Source organism: Aotus nancymaae, unplaced genomic scaffold, assembly GCF_030222135.1.
Source record: "Aotus nancymaae isolate 86718 unplaced genomic scaffold, 86718_ANA_hifiasm-v0.15.2.pri h1tg000029l, whole genome shotgun sequence".
Lineage (NCBI taxonomy): Eukaryota > Metazoa > Chordata > Mammalia > Primates > Aotidae > Aotus > Aotus nancymaae.
The window spans coordinates 44,459,199-44,479,897 of record NW_026988442.1 but is presented as its reverse complement, the minus strand read 5'-3'; the positions used below and the strand labels follow the sequence as shown (position 1 = coordinate 44,479,897).

The window sequence follows — 20,699 nt, the reverse complement described above, 5'->3', positions numbered from 1 at the left end:
CTGGATTTATTGATTTTTGAAGGGTTTTTTGTGTCTCTATCTCCTTCAGTTCTGCTCTGATCTTAGTTATTTCTTGTCTTCTACTGACTTTTGAGTTTTTTTGACCTTGCTTCTCTAGCTCTTTCCCTTTTGATGATAGGGTGTTGATTTTAGATCTTTTCTTGCTTCTCTGGTGGGCATTTGTTGCTATAAATTTTCTTCTAGACATTGTTTTAAATGTGTCCCAGAGATTCTGGTACGTTGTGTCTTCGTTCTCATTGGTTTCGAAGAACATCTTTATTTCCGCCTTCATTTCATTGTTTATCCAGTCAACATTTAAGAGCCAGTTGTTCCATTTCTATGAAGTTGTGCAGTTCTGAGTTAGTTTCTTAATCCTGAATTGTTATTTGATTGCACTGTGGTCTGAGAGACTGCTTGTTATGATTTCTGTTCTTTTGCATTTGCTGAGGAATGATTTACTTCCAATTATGTGGTCAATTTCAGAGTAGGTACAATGTGGCGCTGAGAAGAATGTAAATTCTGTGATTTGGTGTGGAGGGTTCTGTATATATCTATTAGGTTTGTTTGGTCCAGATCTGAGTTCAAGTCCTGGATAGGCTTGTTAATTTTCTGTCTCATTGATCTGTCTAATATTGACAGTGGAGTGTTAAAGTCTTCCACTATTATTGTGTGAGAGTCTAAGTCTCTTTGTAGGTCATTAAGAACTTGCTTTATGTATCTGGGTTCTCCTATATATTTAGGATCATTAGCTCTTTTTGTTGTATTGATCCTTTTCCCATTATGTAATGCACTTCTTTGTCTCTTTTGATCTTTGTTGGTTTAAAGTCTATTTTATCAGAGACTAGGATTGCAACTCCTTTTTTTTTTTTTCTCTCCATTTGCTTGGTAAATCTTCCTCCATCCCTTTATTTTGATCCTACATGTGTCCTTGCAAGTGAGATGGATTTCCTGGAGACAGCACACTGATGGTTTTTTACTATTTATCCAATTTACCAGCCTGTGTCTTTTGATTGGGGCATTTAGCCCATTTACATTTAAGGTTAATATTGTTACATGTGAATTTGATCCTGCCATTTTGATGCTAACTGGTTGTTTTGACCATTAGTTGACGCAGTTTCTCCATTGTGTTGATGCTTTTTACCATTTGGTACGTTTTTGGAGTGGCTGGTACTGGTTGTTCCTTTCCTTGTTTAGTGCTTCTTTCTGGAGCTCTTGTAAGGCAAGCCTGGTGGTGACAAAATCTCTCAGCAATTGCTTGTCCGTAAAGAATTTTATTTCTCCTTCGCTTATGAAGCTTAGTTTGGCTGGATATGAAATTCTGGGATGAAAGTTCGTTGCTTTAAGGATGTTGAATATTGGCCCCCACTCTCTTCTGGCTTGTAGGGTTTCTACTGAGAGATCTGCTGTGAGTCTGATGGGCTTCCCTTTGTAGGTAACCCGACCTTTCTCTATGGCAGCACTTAGCATTTTATCCTTCATTTCATCCCTGGTGAATCTGACGATTACGTGCCTTGGGGTTGCTCTTCCTGAGGAATATCTTTGTGGTGGTCTCTGTATTTCCTGGACTTGAAGATTGGCCTTCCTTACTAGGTTGGGGAAGTTTTCCTGGATAATATCCTGAAGAGTGTTTTCCAGCTTGGATTCATTCTCTTCGTCACATTCAGGTGCACCTATCAAACGTAGATTAGGTCTTTTCACATAATCCCATATTTTTTGGAGGCTTTGTTCATTTCTTTTCATTCTGTTTAATCTTGCCTTCTCGTTTTATTTCATTGAGTTGATCTTCAATCTCTGATATCCTTTCCTCTGCTTGGTTGATTCAGCTATTGAAACTTGTGTATGCTTCGCAAAGTTCTCGTGTTGTTTTTCAGCTCTATTAAATATTTACATTCCTCTCTAAGCTGTTTATTCTCATTAGCATTTCATCAAACCTTTTTCCAAGGTTCTTAGTTTCTTTGTATTGGGTTAGAACATGTTCTTTTAGCTCAGAGAAGTTTGTTATTACCCACCTTCTGAAGCCTGTTTCAGTCAGTTCATCAGACTCATTCCCCATCCAGCTTTGTTCCTTTGCTGGTGATGAGTTGTGATCCCTTGGAGGAGGGGAGGCATTCTGGTTTTTGGTGTTTTCATCCTTTTTGTGCTGGTTGCTTCCCATCTTTGTGGATTTCTCTACCTGTGGTCTTTATAGTTCTTGACTTTTGGATGGGGTCTCTGAGTGGACGTCCAGTTTGTTGATGATGAACTTATTTCTTTCTAACAGTCAGGTCCCTCTGCTGTAGGACTGCTGGAGGTCCACTCCAGACCTTGCTTGCCTGGGAGTCACTTGTGGTGGCTGCAGAACAGTAAGGGTTGCTGCTAGTTTCTTCTTCTTTTATCTTTGTCCCAGAACGATACCCGCCAGATGTCAGCCTGAGCTCTCCTTTATGAGGTGACTCCTTGGATCTATGGGGGTCAGGGAGCTGCTTGAGGAGTCAGTCTGTCCCTTACAAGAGCTCAAGTGCTGAGCTGTGAGCTCCATTGTTCTGTTCAGAACTGCTGGGCAGGTACATTTAAGTCTGCTGCAGCGGAACTCATAACCGCCTTTTTTCCCAGGTGCTCTGTCCTGGGAAGGTGGGGTTTTATTTATAAGTTCCTGATGTGCTGCTGCCTTTCTTCAGAGCTACCCTGCCTGGCAAGGAGGTAGCCTAATCACACTCTGCCAGCAGAGGCATTGCTGATCTGCTGTGGGCTCCACCCGGCTTCCGTGTGAACTTCCTTGCGGTTTTGTTTATAGAGTTATAGTTAGAACTGCCTGTGTAATGGCAGTCTGCCTCAGTAGTGGTGGACTGCCTCAGTAATGGTGTACGCCCTTCCCCCAACAGAGCTGGACAGTCCTGGGTCCAGCTGCGCTTGCTGTGAAACAAGAGCGTTTCAGATTGCTAGTCTTTGTGGGGTGGGACCTGCAGAGCCAGATCACCTGGCTCCCTGTTTCAGCCCCCTTTTGTTCAGTTGAATGGGCGGCTCTGTCTCCCAGGTGTTCCAGGCACCAGTTGAAACGGTCACCCAGATTTGTTTGAGTTTTTGTGTGGAGACCTGCTGTGCTGGCTGAAACAGCCATGCTGCAAACTCATGGCACTTTTCAGCCCGGAAATCTCCTGGTCTGTGGGCAGTAATAACTCATTTGGAAATGCAGTGTTTACTCATCCTCTGCGTTGTTCTTGCTGGGAACTGTACTCCAGAGCTGTTCCAATTCAGCCATCTTGGATCCGCCTCCTCTCCACTCTACTCTTAAGGTTGATATTGGCGTTTGATTCCTGGCGCTGACACTGGTCATATGACACAGCACAATTCACCCCACTTCTCTGAGATGAAAGCTCCCCTGAAAATGCCCTGCCTCAGAGAGATAGCCATGGGTAAGCTCTACAGAGGCATGCCAGCTTCCATCATTTAGTTGCCTACAGGTGTTTGGCTTCACTATTCTTTAAGTGAAAAAAGAATGAGGAAGACTTTTTTTTTTAACTAGGAAAACTTCTACCCAAGAAGGCTCTGTGGGAAGAAACACAGCACATCCATACTTTAATATGTGAACAATGAGAGTTTATCCTGAGACCTAGAGGTAGGAACTGCCAGTAGATACTCTGACAAGCCGATAGGAGGTAACACAGCAGGGTCCAAATGGAGGGCAGGGAATGCTCAGGCAAGGCCCTCGTTTAGCATCCCTTCTTTTATTCTCTGACACAGAACCTGTCCCTGCAGGTCTTGGCTGCTGGACTGATTGTTTGCTCAGATTTCCAGGACTCTTCACACCTTCTATGAACTTTTGCTTCTTTCTCATGAATCTTTTCATGTCTTTAGATAGATAAGCATGTGGAAAAAATGTCTTTAAAATAGGTATTTTAAAAAGTCCATTTTTGTCTTAATGGAGAAGTATTTAAAAGAACAAAATGTAGGAGATTGTGTCAAAAGGATTAATTTGCCTTGGAATTTTTGTAGATGAAATCTAGCAGGCTGGGCACAGTGGCTCACACCTGTAATCTCAACACTTTGGGAGGTCAAGGTGGGTGGATCATCTGAGGTCAGGAGTTCAAGACCAGCCTGACCAATATGGTGAAACTCCATCTCAGTACTAAGAGTACAAAAATAAGCTGGGCATGGTGGTGCTGTCTGTAGTCCCAGCTACTTGGGAGGCTGAGGCACGAGAATGGCTTGAACTCGGGAGGTAGAAGTTGCAGTGAGCCAAGATCACACCACTGCACTCCAGCCTAGGTGACAAGAGTGAGATTTGGTTTCAGAAAAGAAAAAGAAAAAAAAAAAAAAGAAAGAAATCTAGCAAAGGAGTATTTTCTGTACATATATCCACTATAATGTCAAAAATAAAAGCTGCAAATAACATCTTGTGAAGCATCTTGATATCATTGTTTGTAAAATACACCTTTCATTAAAAATCATTCAGTTGGCACCTGTGCAGTACACATTTATTCAGGGTCTGTAACATGCTAGCCATTGTGTAAGGCTCACAGAGCATAAAGGTGATCTCTCATCTCCTCCAACTGTTATGTCCAACACAGGCTATTTCCTCTAACCCCTGGGTGCTAACAGCAAGCGGCTAAGGGAGGATTTTTTTAAAGAATAAGCTTTTGAAGGAAGTCTCCAAAAGAACAGCTTCAAAATGGAGCCCTCTTACATTTAGAAATCATTCAGTTTTGTAGCCTCTCAGTACAGGGACCTCGTTAAAACCCTGCTGTAAGAACTCAGCACCAACACAGAGCGAGGAAGCCGTGTCTGCTGCTACACAGATGATGACAACCTCTGCTGACCCAAGAGCCAGAATCAGCTCCTAAGTAATCCCCATGTGCTTTGATACTGGGCTTACTCAGTTCTGTATCTTTGGGCTTCTCAACGTCTAAGAGCATTTCACTAAGGTCAAAATTCAAGGCTAAAAGAGATTTTCCTACCGGGCAGTTTTCAAACATCATTCTCGTACATTTAATCTTTTATATGCTACAATACTGAAAAACTGGGAACTCCCTCAATATCAAATAATACTTTTTCAGTAATACAAGTTTTGGTGCATTCAATCAAAATATAAGGAAGCCATGAAAAAGGATTCTATAGATTTGTATTCACCAATATGGAAAGGTATCCAGGACATACTACCAAGATAAACAAAGCAGATTAGAAAACAATGTGTGTTGTTTTATAATAAGAGTTCATATAATAACATTTAAAAAATTTAAAATCTACATTAACATGTATGCAGAAAAGAGCCTGGAAGAATATTTATCGAGAGGCCAATAATTATTTCTAGGTGGTGAGATTATAGATGATGTTATTTCTTTATTTTCCCTTTCTCAATTTCTAAGGTGATCATTTATGGCTTGAAAATAAAGAATAAATATCTTTAAAGAACTCTATATATCCTCTATTGCTGAACGTATTTGTACTCACAATGTCCTCTTGCTCGACTGTCAAGAAAAAAAAACAGTATTATCTCAGAATGAATGGTTTTTCATTCTTCTATTCTGCTTCCCTTGCACCAGATTTTTCTGAATACAAACCTTCTTTCTTTTAGCATGTTTACCAGCAGAATGATTCTGTATATGCCAAAGGCAACACCTTACATGACCTTCTATCACTATATGTATACTATCTTCCTATACCATATCATCAGTAACACTGAATTAGTGTCAGAAGACCCATATGCCAGCCAGCTGGAGAATTACAGCTGTGACCGCAGGAAAGCCACTTAACAACTCTGATCTTTCTGTTTCATCTGTCAGCAGCAAATGTAGGACAAAAGGAAAAACTAAATCAAGCAAGTGCTGTGGCAGTGCTTGAAAAATTATTAAAATACGGTAAATGCCAGTTGCTATTTGCAGCAGCATCTTTAGCATCTCCTCCAAGAAAAATATTTTCCAATATTCCTGTCATAACAGTTAATGATGAGCTTGTTGGGAAACATTGTTCAAAGAATATTTGTGTGAAACATTAGTGAGAAAACAGGTAAGTGTAACAATCCCCAAAGTACAGGAGTTTCTTACCGTATTCAAAATGGGACTGAATAGAGCAAGGCCACAGGGTCAGGGAAGAACAAGGACCAACACGTTAAACTGACCTAGGTTCAAGACCCATCTCTGCTTCTTATGAGCTTTACGGTGTTAAACACATTACTTCACTACTTTAAATCTTAATCTCCTACCTGTGAAATGCCGGTAACGACAGGATGGATGCCATGGTGGTTTTATGATGATTAAACAAGACAAAGCAAATAACGTGCTTATCGTAGTGCCTGGCACATAGTAGGCATTTCATCTTTTTGAAGGATACCACTCACTAATAAAGGCAAGATGTGCATCAGTGACTCCAATTCTTAAAGAAAAGAAAATAACCAAAGGAGAATGGCCAAAAAATGAAGTAAAATGCCAGATGTTTTTCTGGATGAAAGCACTGTATTTCTATTAATTTGCTACCTACATATACCACTCTACCAAAAAACAAATGAGGTCTTTTCAGAAATAAGTTAAAACGGGTAAACCCCTTACCAAAGACTAAAGCCTGACACTGCCCCTGGATTCGTTCTATTACTCTTCTCAAAATTTGGTTGAAAAACAACAACAACAACAACAAAAAAAAAACACTGGTTACTATGGGAACAAGCACATCAAACATAACATCTAAACAAAAGGGCTTTCACCTTCCTCCAACTACCCATAGCTCTTAGTTTTATCTCTCTTCTTACTGCATTTATCACCCTCTACCTTATATTATGGTCACTTGTGCGGGATCTGATCTCTCCGCCTACATGGTAAGCTCTCTGAGTGCAGAAACCTTGCTTTATTCATCTTTGAATTTTCAACAAAGCCTTGCACAAAGAAAGCAGTAAATAAGTAGTTTGCTGCAGGGGGAAAAAGAATATGTACTAAAAAAGCATTGCGTAACTGAACACTATGCCCACACTATTTAACCTTTCAGGGAAAAAATTAATCAAGCCTCCCAGCCACTTGACTGGTAAGAATTATGCAATTAACCCTATTTTACAGGCTGGAGAACAGTTTAAGAATTCTAATTCCTCCTGAATAATGATGGAATTAGAATTCTGGCATACTCATGTTAAAACGGTGGTCAACTTTGTTTCTAACAGATTCAGCTTTCTTTATGAAATCATAATTGACTAAGTCTGTTCTTTCCAAATAGGTAAGTGTATCTTTTAATAACAAAACTAAAATAATAAATTGAATTAAGCAACAATTTTCATGCTGAAGGATTTCTGTTAAAATAAATATCCCACACTAGAGATCATTTTTCCCTACCAGCAGGAAGCCGCTGTGCTGATCTGGGGTCTTTAACTGGTCCCTCAAGGTCTAATGATACTGCTACGTAATAACAAGGTAAATTCATGATGAGTAAGTTGATGGGACACACCAGGGCTGCCTTCAGCAAAACTGTATATGCCATCCATAGGGCTGAGCTGTCAAAGTATGAACAGCATCTAAAACAAAGGAATTAATAATTTAACTGATAGATTTATCATTTTCCAAGTCACTGAGCCTAATTCTAAAAAACATGTTTTGTGCTAAATGCATGACTATTTTATTTGTTGAAAAATATACTAATGGAAAAATATTTGTATAATGTTTGACTCAAACCAGAAACTGTATTACCATCTACAGACAGTATATAAATTACAAGGTGGCCCACCTGGTATTTTTCTCCTGAGATTAGTATTTAGGAGGATTTCCTTACCTTGTACTGGCTTTCAGATAACTCACTTTTTTTATATCATAGATGACATTATCATATGTACAATGGACAAGCAAATATTTGCAAAACACATAAAAGAAAAAGGCAAATCTGCATTTTAACGATCTCCAGCACTTAACACTGAGCCTTAAGATCTAATGCTATTCTCCAATATTGCATATAACAGCAAATTAAAGCAATAGTATATTTTTTTCAAAGAAGAAACTACCCTTTTGCCTCCTCAGATTTTTGCCTATGATCTCCAGGAATAAATAAATAGTGGAGAAATATACTACTTGTAGCCACAACGTATTTGTCTTTTCTTGCAGAGTGTGACATTTTGAAAAGGAAAATATTTCCCAGTTTCCTACTTAACAGAATGAAGGTGAGCTTCTGGGGGAAGGGGTGGGGGTGTGTAGTGAGGAAGGAAGCCATATTCCCAGCAGGTAGGGCTGTAAAATGCTATGTCAAAAAGAAAGTCACAGTGACCTTTCCAAGAGGTAGAGAGGGCAGCCACCCACATAGCATTAGTTAAGGACTGATGAAGAGTTGGCCTGAACTAAAGTCTCCTTCCCACCAGCCTGTGGAGCATAACACACATAAATATTACACCCAGATAGGCTCAGGGAATAAGAAATGCAATACCCGACAGCCATGCATTGCATTGAGAAGTGATTCACAGAGTGAGGGCATATATAAATATATATGTATGTGTACATATGCAGGCACATACGTGTGTACATGTAGATATGTATATGTACAAATGCATACACATGTATCAGAGTCTTGAATGGAGATGGAAACAAATGAGGAAGGTGCAAAAGAGGGCATGGATTTTTTAAAATCTCAAAAACATCAGCCAAGAGCAGTCTTCCAGCTCCCTATCACATAGGATGGTTTAGGAAATAGCTTGTTCAGGTAGAGAGGTGGTGCAAATGATCCCAAGTAGATTTCAAATGGGGAATGGGTATAAGGAAATTGTGTGGCAGGGAACAACACTGGATAGTGGGGTTTTGATACTCAAAGAGCTTGTAACTTTGAAGGCTATAAAAGAAAGAGGTCAGACCTTTGAGGGGTGCTGGGGTGAGAGAAGGGGGCAGGGGACTGTCACTCTACACACCAGAGATCAGTTTGACAGTAATTCTATTACTCTTATTTATTTATGACTTAAACAGTGTTTATAAATTGGGGGCCCATTGCTATGCTCACAGAATCCTCTACGAATGTTTCATTTTCATTTATTTATTTACTTTTTTGAGACAGAGTCTCGCTCTGTCACCCAGGCTAGAGTGAAGTGGCATAATTTCCACTCACTGCAACCTCCACCTCCCAGGTTCAAGTGATCCTCATGCCTCAGTCTCCCGAGTAGCTAGGATGACAGGCATGCACCACCATGCCCAGCTAATGTTTGCATTTTTAGTAGAGACAGGGTTTCACCATATTGGCCAGGCTGATCTCGAACTCCTGGCCTCAAGTGATCTGCCTGCCTTGGCCTCCCAAAGTGCCGGGATTAGAGGCATTAGCCACTGTGCCTGGCCCTCTATGAATGTTTTTACATGTTGTGTTTCCTTATCATGTGTGCGCATGCATGTGCGTGCACACATACATACACACACACACACACACTCTTGCACGCCATTATTAATCTCCAGTGATCCCCTTTCCAGCCTGTTAATCCTTCCACATTTCCCTAGAAAATCTACTCTCTTGCTTTCCTACACAATTATTCTCCTCTCTTCTAAAACCTCCATCACCTTCTTTTCCTTCCTCTCAGCTAATGACACTCCCTGTTTCACTGAGAAAACAGAAACAGAAGAAGACTTCCACGCAAGGTATAGTCTCTTTGCACCTCGACCTGCCTCCCCTGCCTGCCTTCCCCTGATGGTGGCTGCACCATCCAAGAGATGACCTCTCCTTTCTCCAGTCTAACTGATGTCTGGGGATCATCACTGTTCACCCATTTGAGAACGTCAAATGGGTGAACAGTGATGATCTGCCTGCCTTCCCCTGATGGTGGCTGCACCATCCAAGAGATGACCTCTCCTTTCTCCAGTCTAACTGATGTCTGGGGATCATCACTGTTCACCCATTTGAGAACGTCAGTCTTGCACTGTTCCCTCCCTCATTCAATTTTTCCTTCTCTACTGGATCATTCCCATTCACCTGTAAACATGATTTAAAAAAAAATCTTCCTTTACCTAATATTCTCATTGAGCTATCACTCTATAGCTTTGATCCTGTGTTGAGAATTTCTCACAAGAGTTATCTGTACTAACAAGTTTTCTATCTTGTTATCCCCTGTTCTCTCTTGTCAATCTCTTGAACACAATGGGACCAGGCTTTTGTCCCCATCACTCCACTGATAACATTCTTGTAAAGTTCAACCATGCGCTTCATTTTGCAAATATACTTGATCTACTGATAGCATTTGATGCAGGTGTTCACTTTTCCTTTCTTCAAACACTTCTTCTATTTGGTTTTTAGGAACATCACTCTCTTCTCTACCTCACCAGCCTCTCCTTCTCCATCAGTGGATGCTTATCTATACAACACCAGTGACAGTACCAGCCCACTTCTCTTCTCTGCCGTCACTTATTCCCAGATGATTCAACTCATTTCATAACTTTAAATGCCATAGGCACCAACAGTTCCCATATTTACATCTCTAGCCCAGACATCTTTGAAATCATGCATCCTAATCCCTACCTGATATATCCTCATAGACAACTCAAGCTTAACATGTGCAAAACTAAGTTCTTGATTCCATCCCAACTTACAACTCCAACTCTCTTGCCCATCCCAGGAAATAGTAACACCATTCCTCCATACTTTCAGGCCAAAACCTTGTATTTTAGGCTAAGGGCCCCACAGGACATGGGGTGTCCCTTAATGCTGTGCTGAGGCGCAGGATCCGAGAAATAAAGAGACAGGACACAGAAGTACAAGGAAAATGCAGCTGGGCTCAGGGGGGCACGCCACCTATAAGCAGAGACAGGTGAGGCCCCGAATGTCTAGAAGCGTCTGTATTTATTGGGTATAGGTTAGGGGGCAGGGTAGTGAGTGAAGTCATCTTTAAGGATAGTGGTAGGGTCGTGAGCAATAAAACAAGGAGTCCACCCCCATTAGGTCACCTAGGCTAGGAGGTGGACGGTGAGCAGCAAGGGCTCTACCCCCATTAGGTCATCGAGGTAAGGAGGTGGACCATGTGCAGTAAGGGGTCCACCCCCATTAGGTCACCAAGGCATGGAGGTGGGCTGCGCCCAGTGAAGAGGGTGCAGTGTGCAATACCTCTATCTATGGGCATGCTACTCCTAAGAAGATTTATAGGAGGGTACTTAAGTCACACAGCAGTGACAGAGCTGTCAGGGTCTACCGCCACCTTCTGGCAGCTTCCATTGAGTTCTGTAGGAAGATGCTTTTTGAGCAGCACAGTAACAAGAGCTGATAAAGTTCACAGTCACCAAGGTGCAATTATCCAGAGGGGTTTTGAATCCTCGAGGGATTGCCAGTCTGAGGGCAGCCCTCCACAAGAACTGGAGCAAGTTACTAGAACTCCTTTATCAGGAGGAGTGGCTCTTGCCCCAAGCCTGCCATACAGCAGGTATCTGTACAATACTGAATGCTGCCACCTGGGCCATGGATTCTTGTCCTGGTATAACTGCTTTTCTTTAAATCATGCTCTGCACTGTGTCTGCTCCAGACATTCCTCTGACTATAGGCTGCTTATTCCTTAATTCATGCTCTGTGCCGTGTCTACTCTAAGCATTCCTCTGATTACAAACTAAGATATAGTTTTATATATATACGTATATGGAAATAACTGAGTGGTAAGATATTCTTTAGGCACTCATTCTATGAACTAATATATGATTATATAGAGAGAATTATATAAGGGGAAATAACTGAGTAGTAACACTATAAACTGAGATATTCTTCAGGCACTAATTGTGCCATGATTCTGCTTAGCTCTCCTTCCTCGGTACCTATATGGGGGGGTTACCCACATTGAATAATCAAGTTATTTCTCCCCAACCCGGAATCCAGTAATGGCTTACCACTTCCATCAGTCTTCACTCTGGTCCAAGTCACATCATCTTCACTATGTCATGACAGTAGCCTGCCAAGGGACTCTCACAGCCACCTAATATGCTCTCTACATGGTCTGTTCTCTATAAATCAATTGCAGCTCTCTGTTTACAATTGTATTCAGATCATATCACTCTTCTGATCACAGGTCTCCCCTGGTTTTCCTCCCTCTAACAGTAAAATCCAAAGTCTTCACCACAGGCTACGCAGCCCTATGTGATTTGGCCCTTGCTAACTCTCTATGCCTATAACCTCAGCTCTGCCTGCACTGGTTTCCGGGTTGCTTTTGCCATTGCTTAGAACACACTTTCTGCTTCAAACCTTTGCAAGTGCTGTTTGCTTGGCTTCATTGCTTGTGTCCTCACTTCCATTAGGGATCTGTCTGTTCAAATATTACTTCATTTGGAGAGGCCTTCAGTGGTAGGCAGAATTCTAAGATGACCCCAATGAACCGATTCCCTTGTGAACATGCCCTGCATCATCCCCTCCCCTTGAGCATGAACAGGACCTGTAACTATGACGGGATGTCACTCCTGCAATTAAGTTATGTCATACAGCAAAGGTGAAGATGTAATTAAAGTTCCAAATCAGTTGATTTTCAGTTCATCAAAAGGGAGATTATCCTAGGTGAGGCCAGCTTAATCAGGTAAAAAACTTAAACAGAAATACTGAGGCCTTGGGGGTGAGGGTGGAGTGGGGGAGATGGTCTACAGCTGCTCCTGAAAAGGAGAGCAGTCATGCTGTAAACTGTTCATGGCCTGTAGGAGCTCAGGGCCTCAATCTACAACTGCAAGGGGCTAAATTATGCCAGCAGCCCAAAAAGGCTTGGGAGAGGACGATGAGCTCTGGATGAGCATGCCTTAATTTCAGCCTGACACTGAGCAGGCTACCCCACTCAACTGTGCCCGGACTTCCAACCTACAGAAACTGAGGTAATATATGGGTGTTGTTTTAAGTTGCTAAGTTTGTGGTAGCTTTTCACACAGCAAAATAAATATAATATATCTTAGATAATACAGAATACCATCCTTTTCCTTCAGACAACTTGGTGTATCAAACACGCAATTTGAATATTTGAATTTTTCCTCTCCCTGGCTCTAGAATGTAAGCTGCTTGAGGGTAAGAAGGCTGCCTTTTCTTTTCTCTACTGGTACATTACAGCACCTAAAACAATGCCATGAACATAGTAAGTGCTCAATAAATATTTACAGAATGAATGAATTTACCATTTTCATTTACTTTAGAACAGAGTGATCACAAAAAAGTAATAGCATTTAACTTGGAACTTTCAAAGGCTGTTTCTCGAACTGAATTAGGCTTGGTAATCCTTTAAAAAAAATCAGCTGAGAGAGTCATGAGTTCACAAATATGAAAAGTAATAGGCTAAATAACTAGCCTGTAAATACTTAGTGAAAAAAAAAATACCAACTGCTATGTATTGAATTGTGCCCCACCCTGAAAAAAAAAATTCATATGTTGAAGCCCTAAACCTCCATTTGATGGTATTCAGAGATGGAGCCTTTGGGAGGTAATTATGTTTAGGCGAGGTCATGAGGGTGGGACCCAAGAGACACCAGAGAGCTTGCTCTCACTTCGTCTCCACCATGTGAAGACTAAGTAAGCAGAGAGATAGCTACAAGCCAAGAAGAGAGCCCTCACCAGAAACCAGTCATGTTGACATCCTGATCCCAGATTCCAGCCTCCACAACTGTGAGAAAATACATTTCTTATGTTTCAGATGCCCAGTCTATGGTATTTTTTTAATGGCAACCTAAGTAGACAAATGTACCAACAATTAGGTGTCAACATGTGTTCACAGAAAATAAGTCATACTACAATACATTTCCATTATTTGAAAGTGTTTATATGTTAATTCAGGAAAATGCCATTAATGTGGTACATATTAATTTCAACAACATATATAATAGATCCCTTTATGAAAGCCTTCTGAATAATTGGTTAGATGCCCACTAAAAGACAGTAGAGTCCATTGAATTTGTTGCTGGTTAAACAACTGTACCAAAGAACATTAAATCATTGTTGAAAGTCACTCCAACAGTGAGTGGTTTCTAACAGATGTCAGAAGACTCTTCTCCCTCAAACTACTAAACGCCTTAATCAATGTTTTTGGTAAAGATTAAAAGGCAGGTTAATCACATTGGCAATGGACATATATCCAAACACTGGAACTAATATGACACATTGATGATCATGATTGAAATATACAGTGGACAAGAAATGAATCAAAACCATCAGGTTAATTATTAGTGGTAAATGATAAGTTGTATCTAGAGCTGCAGTTCAGAATTAGGCTTGGTAACCCTTTAAAAAAAAAATCAGCTGTTTTGTTTGGCTGCCGAGTGATGCTCAACATATCACCAATGTGCATGGATATTTCAAAAGGCAATGAAAACTCGGGCTGATTTAGGTGAAATATAAAGTGTGGATCACAAAAAAAAAAAATCAGATGATCTTAATGCTGCATTACAGCCTGCTCAGACCACATCTAAAATCCTGTATTTAAATATGGGCGCTACATACAAAAGGGACACAAAATAACCACATAAAAAGAGTTATGAGGTCAAATAGGTTTTAAAGAAAGTTAAACAAATTCCCTTCCTGTAGAACTTCTTAAAATATTTAATATATTAATATTGCTTGTGATTTCCAAAAAAGGTGTCTGTGCGTGCATGTGGGTATGTGTGCACACACACAGATGGATGAATACTGTGCATTGTTTCTTGACATATTTGAACATTGGACCCTTTCTTCCTGGAGCATCATGTACGACTAGTTATCTAAGCCACAAACAGGAAAACAACCTACACCCACAAGAGAAAATTCAACAAAGGCAGAAACAGACTAAATAAAGGTGAGCAAGTAGGATTGCAAGAGCAATATAGAGAAACTGTATGACAAGAAAAAGGCTAAAGATTCTTACAGTATTTTGTCTAAGAAAAGAGAAGAACATGCCTTGCAAATATACAAATGGGTCTCAGAAAAAATAAGGGAATGCATTTGTCTTACATTGCTCTACTGCCCAGGGCAAAACAATATCTGAAGTTAAGGCTGAGTAGTATGTGTTTTGACACATTTTCCAGGAGACTTTTATCCAGACAGCCCGAACAGACAGCCCAGAACAGAAGAGTCAGTTTAATCTTCGGAAGGAGGAAGAACCATCAAACAATTAAGGCTTTTTTAGTATTAAAGCGGCAATCATGGAGAAAATGTGAGCTTTAGTATGCACAGAAGCTAGGTAAACATCCAGAAGGGACACTAAAAAAAAGATTCCCGCATATATAAAGTAGGCAATTGGACTGTTGAATTCTAAAGGTCACTTCCAACACTGCATGCTCAGTGGGCTAGACTAAAACCTTGGTAGTCTTGCTTACCACTGCACTTCAATGACAAACACGAACCTGGCACAGAGCTCCTGGTGCAGAGTGGGCTCCTCATAAATATGGGCTGAATTAATGAATAATTGAACAAGTAAAATAAAAATGAAAGAAATATCTGATTCTAAAGTCAAACAAAAAGGGAATGGGCTATCTCATTCTTTAGTGATTGCCAAATTTACTAACTGTGAATAATAATCAAGGCTTCTCTCAAATGTAAGGAAACCGGCCTTGTAATAATTTCACTTCTTGACTGTGAAATCAACTCTGAACTGAATCACACCAAGGGTACTGTGGGGTTCCCCTGACAAGTATGTGAAAATGACCTGGAGACTATAAATGACCGTCAGAAATGAGGGGTGATTATGGTGCCGATGATCTACTCAGATGGACTACGGTAACACAGAGGGGTAGAAACCAACCTTGAGGATGAGCCGGCTTTCTGTACCTACAACTCTAAAAATGCCTAGTAGCCACGTGCTTTATTTGTTAGTGGTGAGAAGAACATATGCATAACTTCTTTTAAAATGTCTTTAAAGATGTGACGGTATTCTGATGGAACTGGAAACTAAACTGTTTATAATTAGTTTAAACAGTTTTCCTTTGTCTTTAGATACCAGATTCTTAGCAAAGAATATCACAAAGATGAACCTTTAAATTAAAAAAAAAAAAATCCTTAAAACGGAAAACGCTTTCATTCACTCGACTGCAGACAAAGACCATACTGTCAGGCACCATATTTGTATCCATTTCCTAGAAGACTGAGATTTCTTTCAAAATCTATCTGTCATTTCTCCACAGTGGCTGATCAAACTTGCCACTGAAAAATGTTCTGAACGGGCAACCTGTAGTACAAGCATGGTTTATTTCTGTCAGAGACCGACTGCTGAAGTGTGAAAGAAACTCATTAAAAATCTCTTACTGTGATCTTACATTGTAAAAAAGAAAAAGAAACCTAAGAAAGAAAAGGCAAGGGAAAAAAACTTAATGAAAGGTACACTGAGCCTGCAGACACACTCATATGGTGCTTTTCTTTCTTATTCTTCTTTAGCAAGCAATTAGAAGAGCACAATTAGCCCTGGGAATACAGCATACACTGGTGGTTTGGGGAAATCAAATAAGCTAACGATTTTATTTTATGCTAATATTATGAAAAGTCATCAAAGGAGATTAAAAAATTGTACTATACGAAAAACAGTGCAGAATAAACAACAGCATTATTTACCTTAATCTCAACACAAGGTTCACGGCGCAAGAAGCAGCTTCTCTGTAGTCTTCATTAGCATTGGGTGGGCCCTTTAAAAAGAAAACGGCAAACGGTGTTACAAACTGTATCAGGAAAGGAACGAATAAAATCACAGTATCACTGATTCATATATCCATTTCTTTCTGGAAATTTCAAAACTAGATCCTTATACACACAGGCCTTGTTTGGCATCGTAACACCTGTGTGAAGGCTGTAATGGTACCTAATTCCCACCACAATTGTGGATATGAATGTTTCATACAAAAAGCCTCGGCCACAGGGTGGGCATCATGAACAACTTGTATAAGCTGTAGTAAGTCCAAAGACGCATCAGCTACGTAAAGTGGCACCTCACAACCCACACCATGGGCAGCTACCATTGAAACCTGGGGATCACAAAGTCTGGGCACCTTAAACCCTGCAATGCAGAGGAAGGTGAACCCAGAAGATTCAGCCACTGTTTATCTCTCCTGCCTTTCTCACCTAGAGCCCATTTTCTTGAATATAGATCATTAACCATGAACATCTCTACCATACAGCCTCTCCCTATTCTCAGGGAATCCTGGGACATGAGTAGACCTTATTGTTGGAGTACAAAAAATAAGGCATTTCAGGTCAAGACTTGGCTCTGCCACTGACCTGAAATGCAACCATGAGCAAGTCATTCTCTGTATCTATTTTCCCATTCACAAAATGGGAATAACGCCTGCCTTAAAAGGTTGCTGGGAGAATAAAACAATATATATGAAAATGAGTCATAAAATGCTCTCCAGTACGAGTTATCCTAATCCCTCTTCCTGTTTCCTTTACTCTCTTTGCCCTCTGATCCACGGTTATTCTTAACTTACCTTTCATCACTCAACCAATCCCTACAGTTTATCTCAAGGTCTCTTACTAAGTTGCCTGATCCAGTGCAAAGAGCTAAACCGAATCCTGGCTCGGCCTCTAGCCAGTGGTGTGACTGTGGGGGAGCCACTTCACCTCTGCAAGCCTTTACTTCAGCTATAAAATAAGGGCCCAGCATTAGCTATCTGACCTCAAACAGGTTTCCTGACTTCCTCATGCCAACAAAATCACTCTAATTATCTCTCCAATATATGGCTATTTTATAAAACGCAGACCAACTAAAACAGAAACGAATTTAAATTGAATATGCAGAGTTTGAAAGAAAGAAAATTATGATCCTGATGGTGGTGATGCTTTATAGTACAACCACTTTGAGAACAAAAGGTCTTGCCTGTTAATTATAGAGCAGAACCAGAATGCGGGACTGTGCTCTGGTTCTATGCCCCTAGGTCTTTTCCTGGATTGCTCAGCATCCCTCATCACCACCCACCATGACTCACAGCACACATCTTCTGTCCCATAACTTTAATAAACATGCATTATAAATGCGTGTCACAGTCACTGGACTATTATTTTTACAAGGCAAGTTGTAGAGATGAATTGGCCCATAAAATTCAATGATAACAGAATTAGGAAAACAGGTTATAGAAATCCAAGCAGGAGCAAAAAAGAAAGTATCAATTAACCACAATGTTCTGTGGCTCGAATATAACAGAATGGTGTCATTTTCTTTCATTTTCTTCTTTTCCACAGTACCAGCAACTTCAGGAGCAGTGTGGTAATCAATTCTCACTCTTGAGCCTATCATTTAAAGGTTGGAGGTCCCACAAAGCATGGTCAATAGCAACCTATTTAAAAAGAGAGCTTATAAGCCCTTGATTTGGAGACACTACCTTGAAATTGTCTATCTTTTTAAAATGTTGGTTTTTTTTTTTTAAAAGATCTGTCTACAAAGCAACTCAAATGAAATGACTGGCAGAGAAACATACCTGAGAGTCGTGCACAGAGAGGGACTGTATTTGTTCGGGGATGGTGCTGGCATTCACTGCAATCTGTTAAGAGAGGCACCGATACAGCATTCAAGAAAGCCCAAAGGAGACAGGGTGAGTGCGGTTACATTAAGTCCCAATTATCAGATACAATAGTTTTCAAAAGATCATAAAGCAGTATTTCCCATAGTGTGGCTCTTTGACTACCTGTGTCGGAATCACCTAGGACAAGTGTTAAAGACCCCTGGCTCCTCCCAGCCTATGACTCAGAATTCTACAGAGATGGAAGAGAATCTGTGTCTCTATCAAGTTCCCCAAAAACCCTCATTGTGTTTTAAAAGAACCCCACTAAGCTATAGTGAAAAGGCATGAATTATTGGATATTTTAAATATGATAACTGAAAGATGTCCTAGGATAATTTTTTCTTACTGCACAATTTCATCTAAGGTTAATGGACCTTCAATGAAAGGATGTTAGCGTTCATAAAACCTTCCCCTTTAATTGTAACTATGAGCAATTATTCATGGTATTTCAAAAATACATCAGGATAGTTGCATTTTTAAAAGACACTGACCCAAGAGAAGTGTTAAAGTGATAGGTTATACTCCTCTCTCAAAGTCAGAAACCTAACTCTAAGGTCACACCCACATTATTTTTGCCTCGAGCTCTACTTTTGTGAACTCTGCCCTGGAGCAAAACTGGAAAAACAAAAAGAAACAGCAATGAAAATGAACAAAAAGGATCTCCCATTTCTTTTTTTTTTTTGAGACGGAGTTTCGCTCTCGTTACCCAGGCTGGAGTGCAATGGCACGATTTCGGCTCACCGCAACCTCTGCCTCCTGGGTTCAGGCAATTCTCCTGCCTCAGCCTCCTGAGTAGCTGGGATTACAGGCACACGCCACCATGCCCAGCTAAGTTTTTGTATTTTTAGTAGAGACGGGGTTTCACCATGTTGACCAGGATGGTCTCGATCTCTTGACCTTGTGATCCACCCGCCTCGACCTCCCAAAGTGCTGGGATTACAGGCGTGAGCCACCACACCTGGCCCTCCCATTTCTAAACTTACTATCAATTCTAAACTGATAGTAATGAAAAATCATCAAAAATTCTTTGTGGCAAGAGCTCTCTAAAGTTTAAGAGCGTAACATTCTTACTTTCCATGCTTCTTCCAAAATAACTATGGTAGTACTGAAGCAATAGGGAGAAGTGTATTGATGTCTGCAATTTACTTTAAAAGGCATCAAAAAGTTAACGTGGACTGAAGGATGAAAAGATGGATATATATGTGCTAGAGCAAGTACAGTAATGATGATACCTAGATTATGGGTATAGGGCGTTCACTATAAAATGTTTTAATGTTGCTGTATTTAAAATTTTTATAATAAAATGTGAGGAGGAAATGACTATGTTAAAAGAACAGCCTGTATACATTAACCAGCCAGAGGATCTGGGCCTACTCCAAATGATCTCTTGCAAACAATCTTTCACGGTGATTCCAGACTCTTAAATTTGTGATACAACCAAAGGCCACATCAGCACTTGCAAATAGCATTTTAATTTCCTTTAGTCAAAGAACTCCTGTAATCTGAAAAACCTTAGTGGCATTTACTTAGAGGTGAAAACTTCTTTCCCTTGGGGAGACCCATCTCCTGCCCTGCACAATCATCAGGATGGAGAGCTAATCAACTAGGCAGGGGGCTAGAACCCCCGACACATCCTGCAACCCCACTGTGTAGGTGTAACCCTGAATACAATGAAGGGACCAGCCTCCACTCTGATGCACAAAGCAATGTGGTAATCCCTCAGAAAATGTGCCAAGATGCACAGGAGAGCTGGACAGGGAAGTGATACAGTTTGGATATTTGTGTCCACCCAAATCTCATGTGGAAATGAAATCTTCAGCTGGGCATGGTGGCTCATGCCTGTAATCCCAGCACTTCGGGAGGCTGAGGTAGGTGGATCACTTGAGGCCAGGAGTACGAAACCAGCCTGGGCACCATAGTGAAACCCCGTCTCTACTAAAAATACAAAAATTAGCCAGGTATGGTAGTTTGCACCTGTAGTCCCAGCTACTTGGGAGGCTGAGGCACAAGAATCACTGGAACCCAGGAGGCGGAGATTCAGTGAGCTGAGATTACGCCACTGCACTCTAGCCTGAGTGACAAAGTGAGAGTCTGTCTTAAAAAAAAAAAAAAGTCTTCTTCAGTGTTGGAGATGGGGCCTGACAGGAGGTGTTTGGATCATGGGGTGGATTCCCTCATGAATAGTTTGGACCATTCCCTTGGTGATAAGTGAGCTCTAACTCTTGAGTGCACACGAGATCTGGTCATTTAAAAATGTGTGGCACCTCCTCCCCACTCTCTCTGTTGTTCCTGCTTTCACTAAATTATGTGCCTGTTCTCACTATGCCTTCTGCC

The 20,699-nt window shown here is 40.7% G+C and overlaps 1 protein-coding gene across 1 annotated transcript in view; it reads right to left on the bottom strand.

Moving 5' to 3' along the window:
- The window catches only part of STK39 (serine/threonine kinase 39), a 323,242-nt gene that overhangs the window by 120,003 nt on the left and 182,540 nt on the right, over window positions 1-20,699 (bottom strand). The window contains exons 13-14 of the mRNA XM_021672505.2: window positions 18,282-18,344; window positions 16,426-16,496 (exon numbers count right to left, since the gene is read on the bottom strand). Coding sequence (XP_021528180.2) covers window positions 16,426-16,496; window positions 18,282-18,344 — 134 coding nt within the window. The remainder of the gene's footprint in view (window positions 1-16,425; window positions 16,497-18,281; window positions 18,345-20,699) is intronic.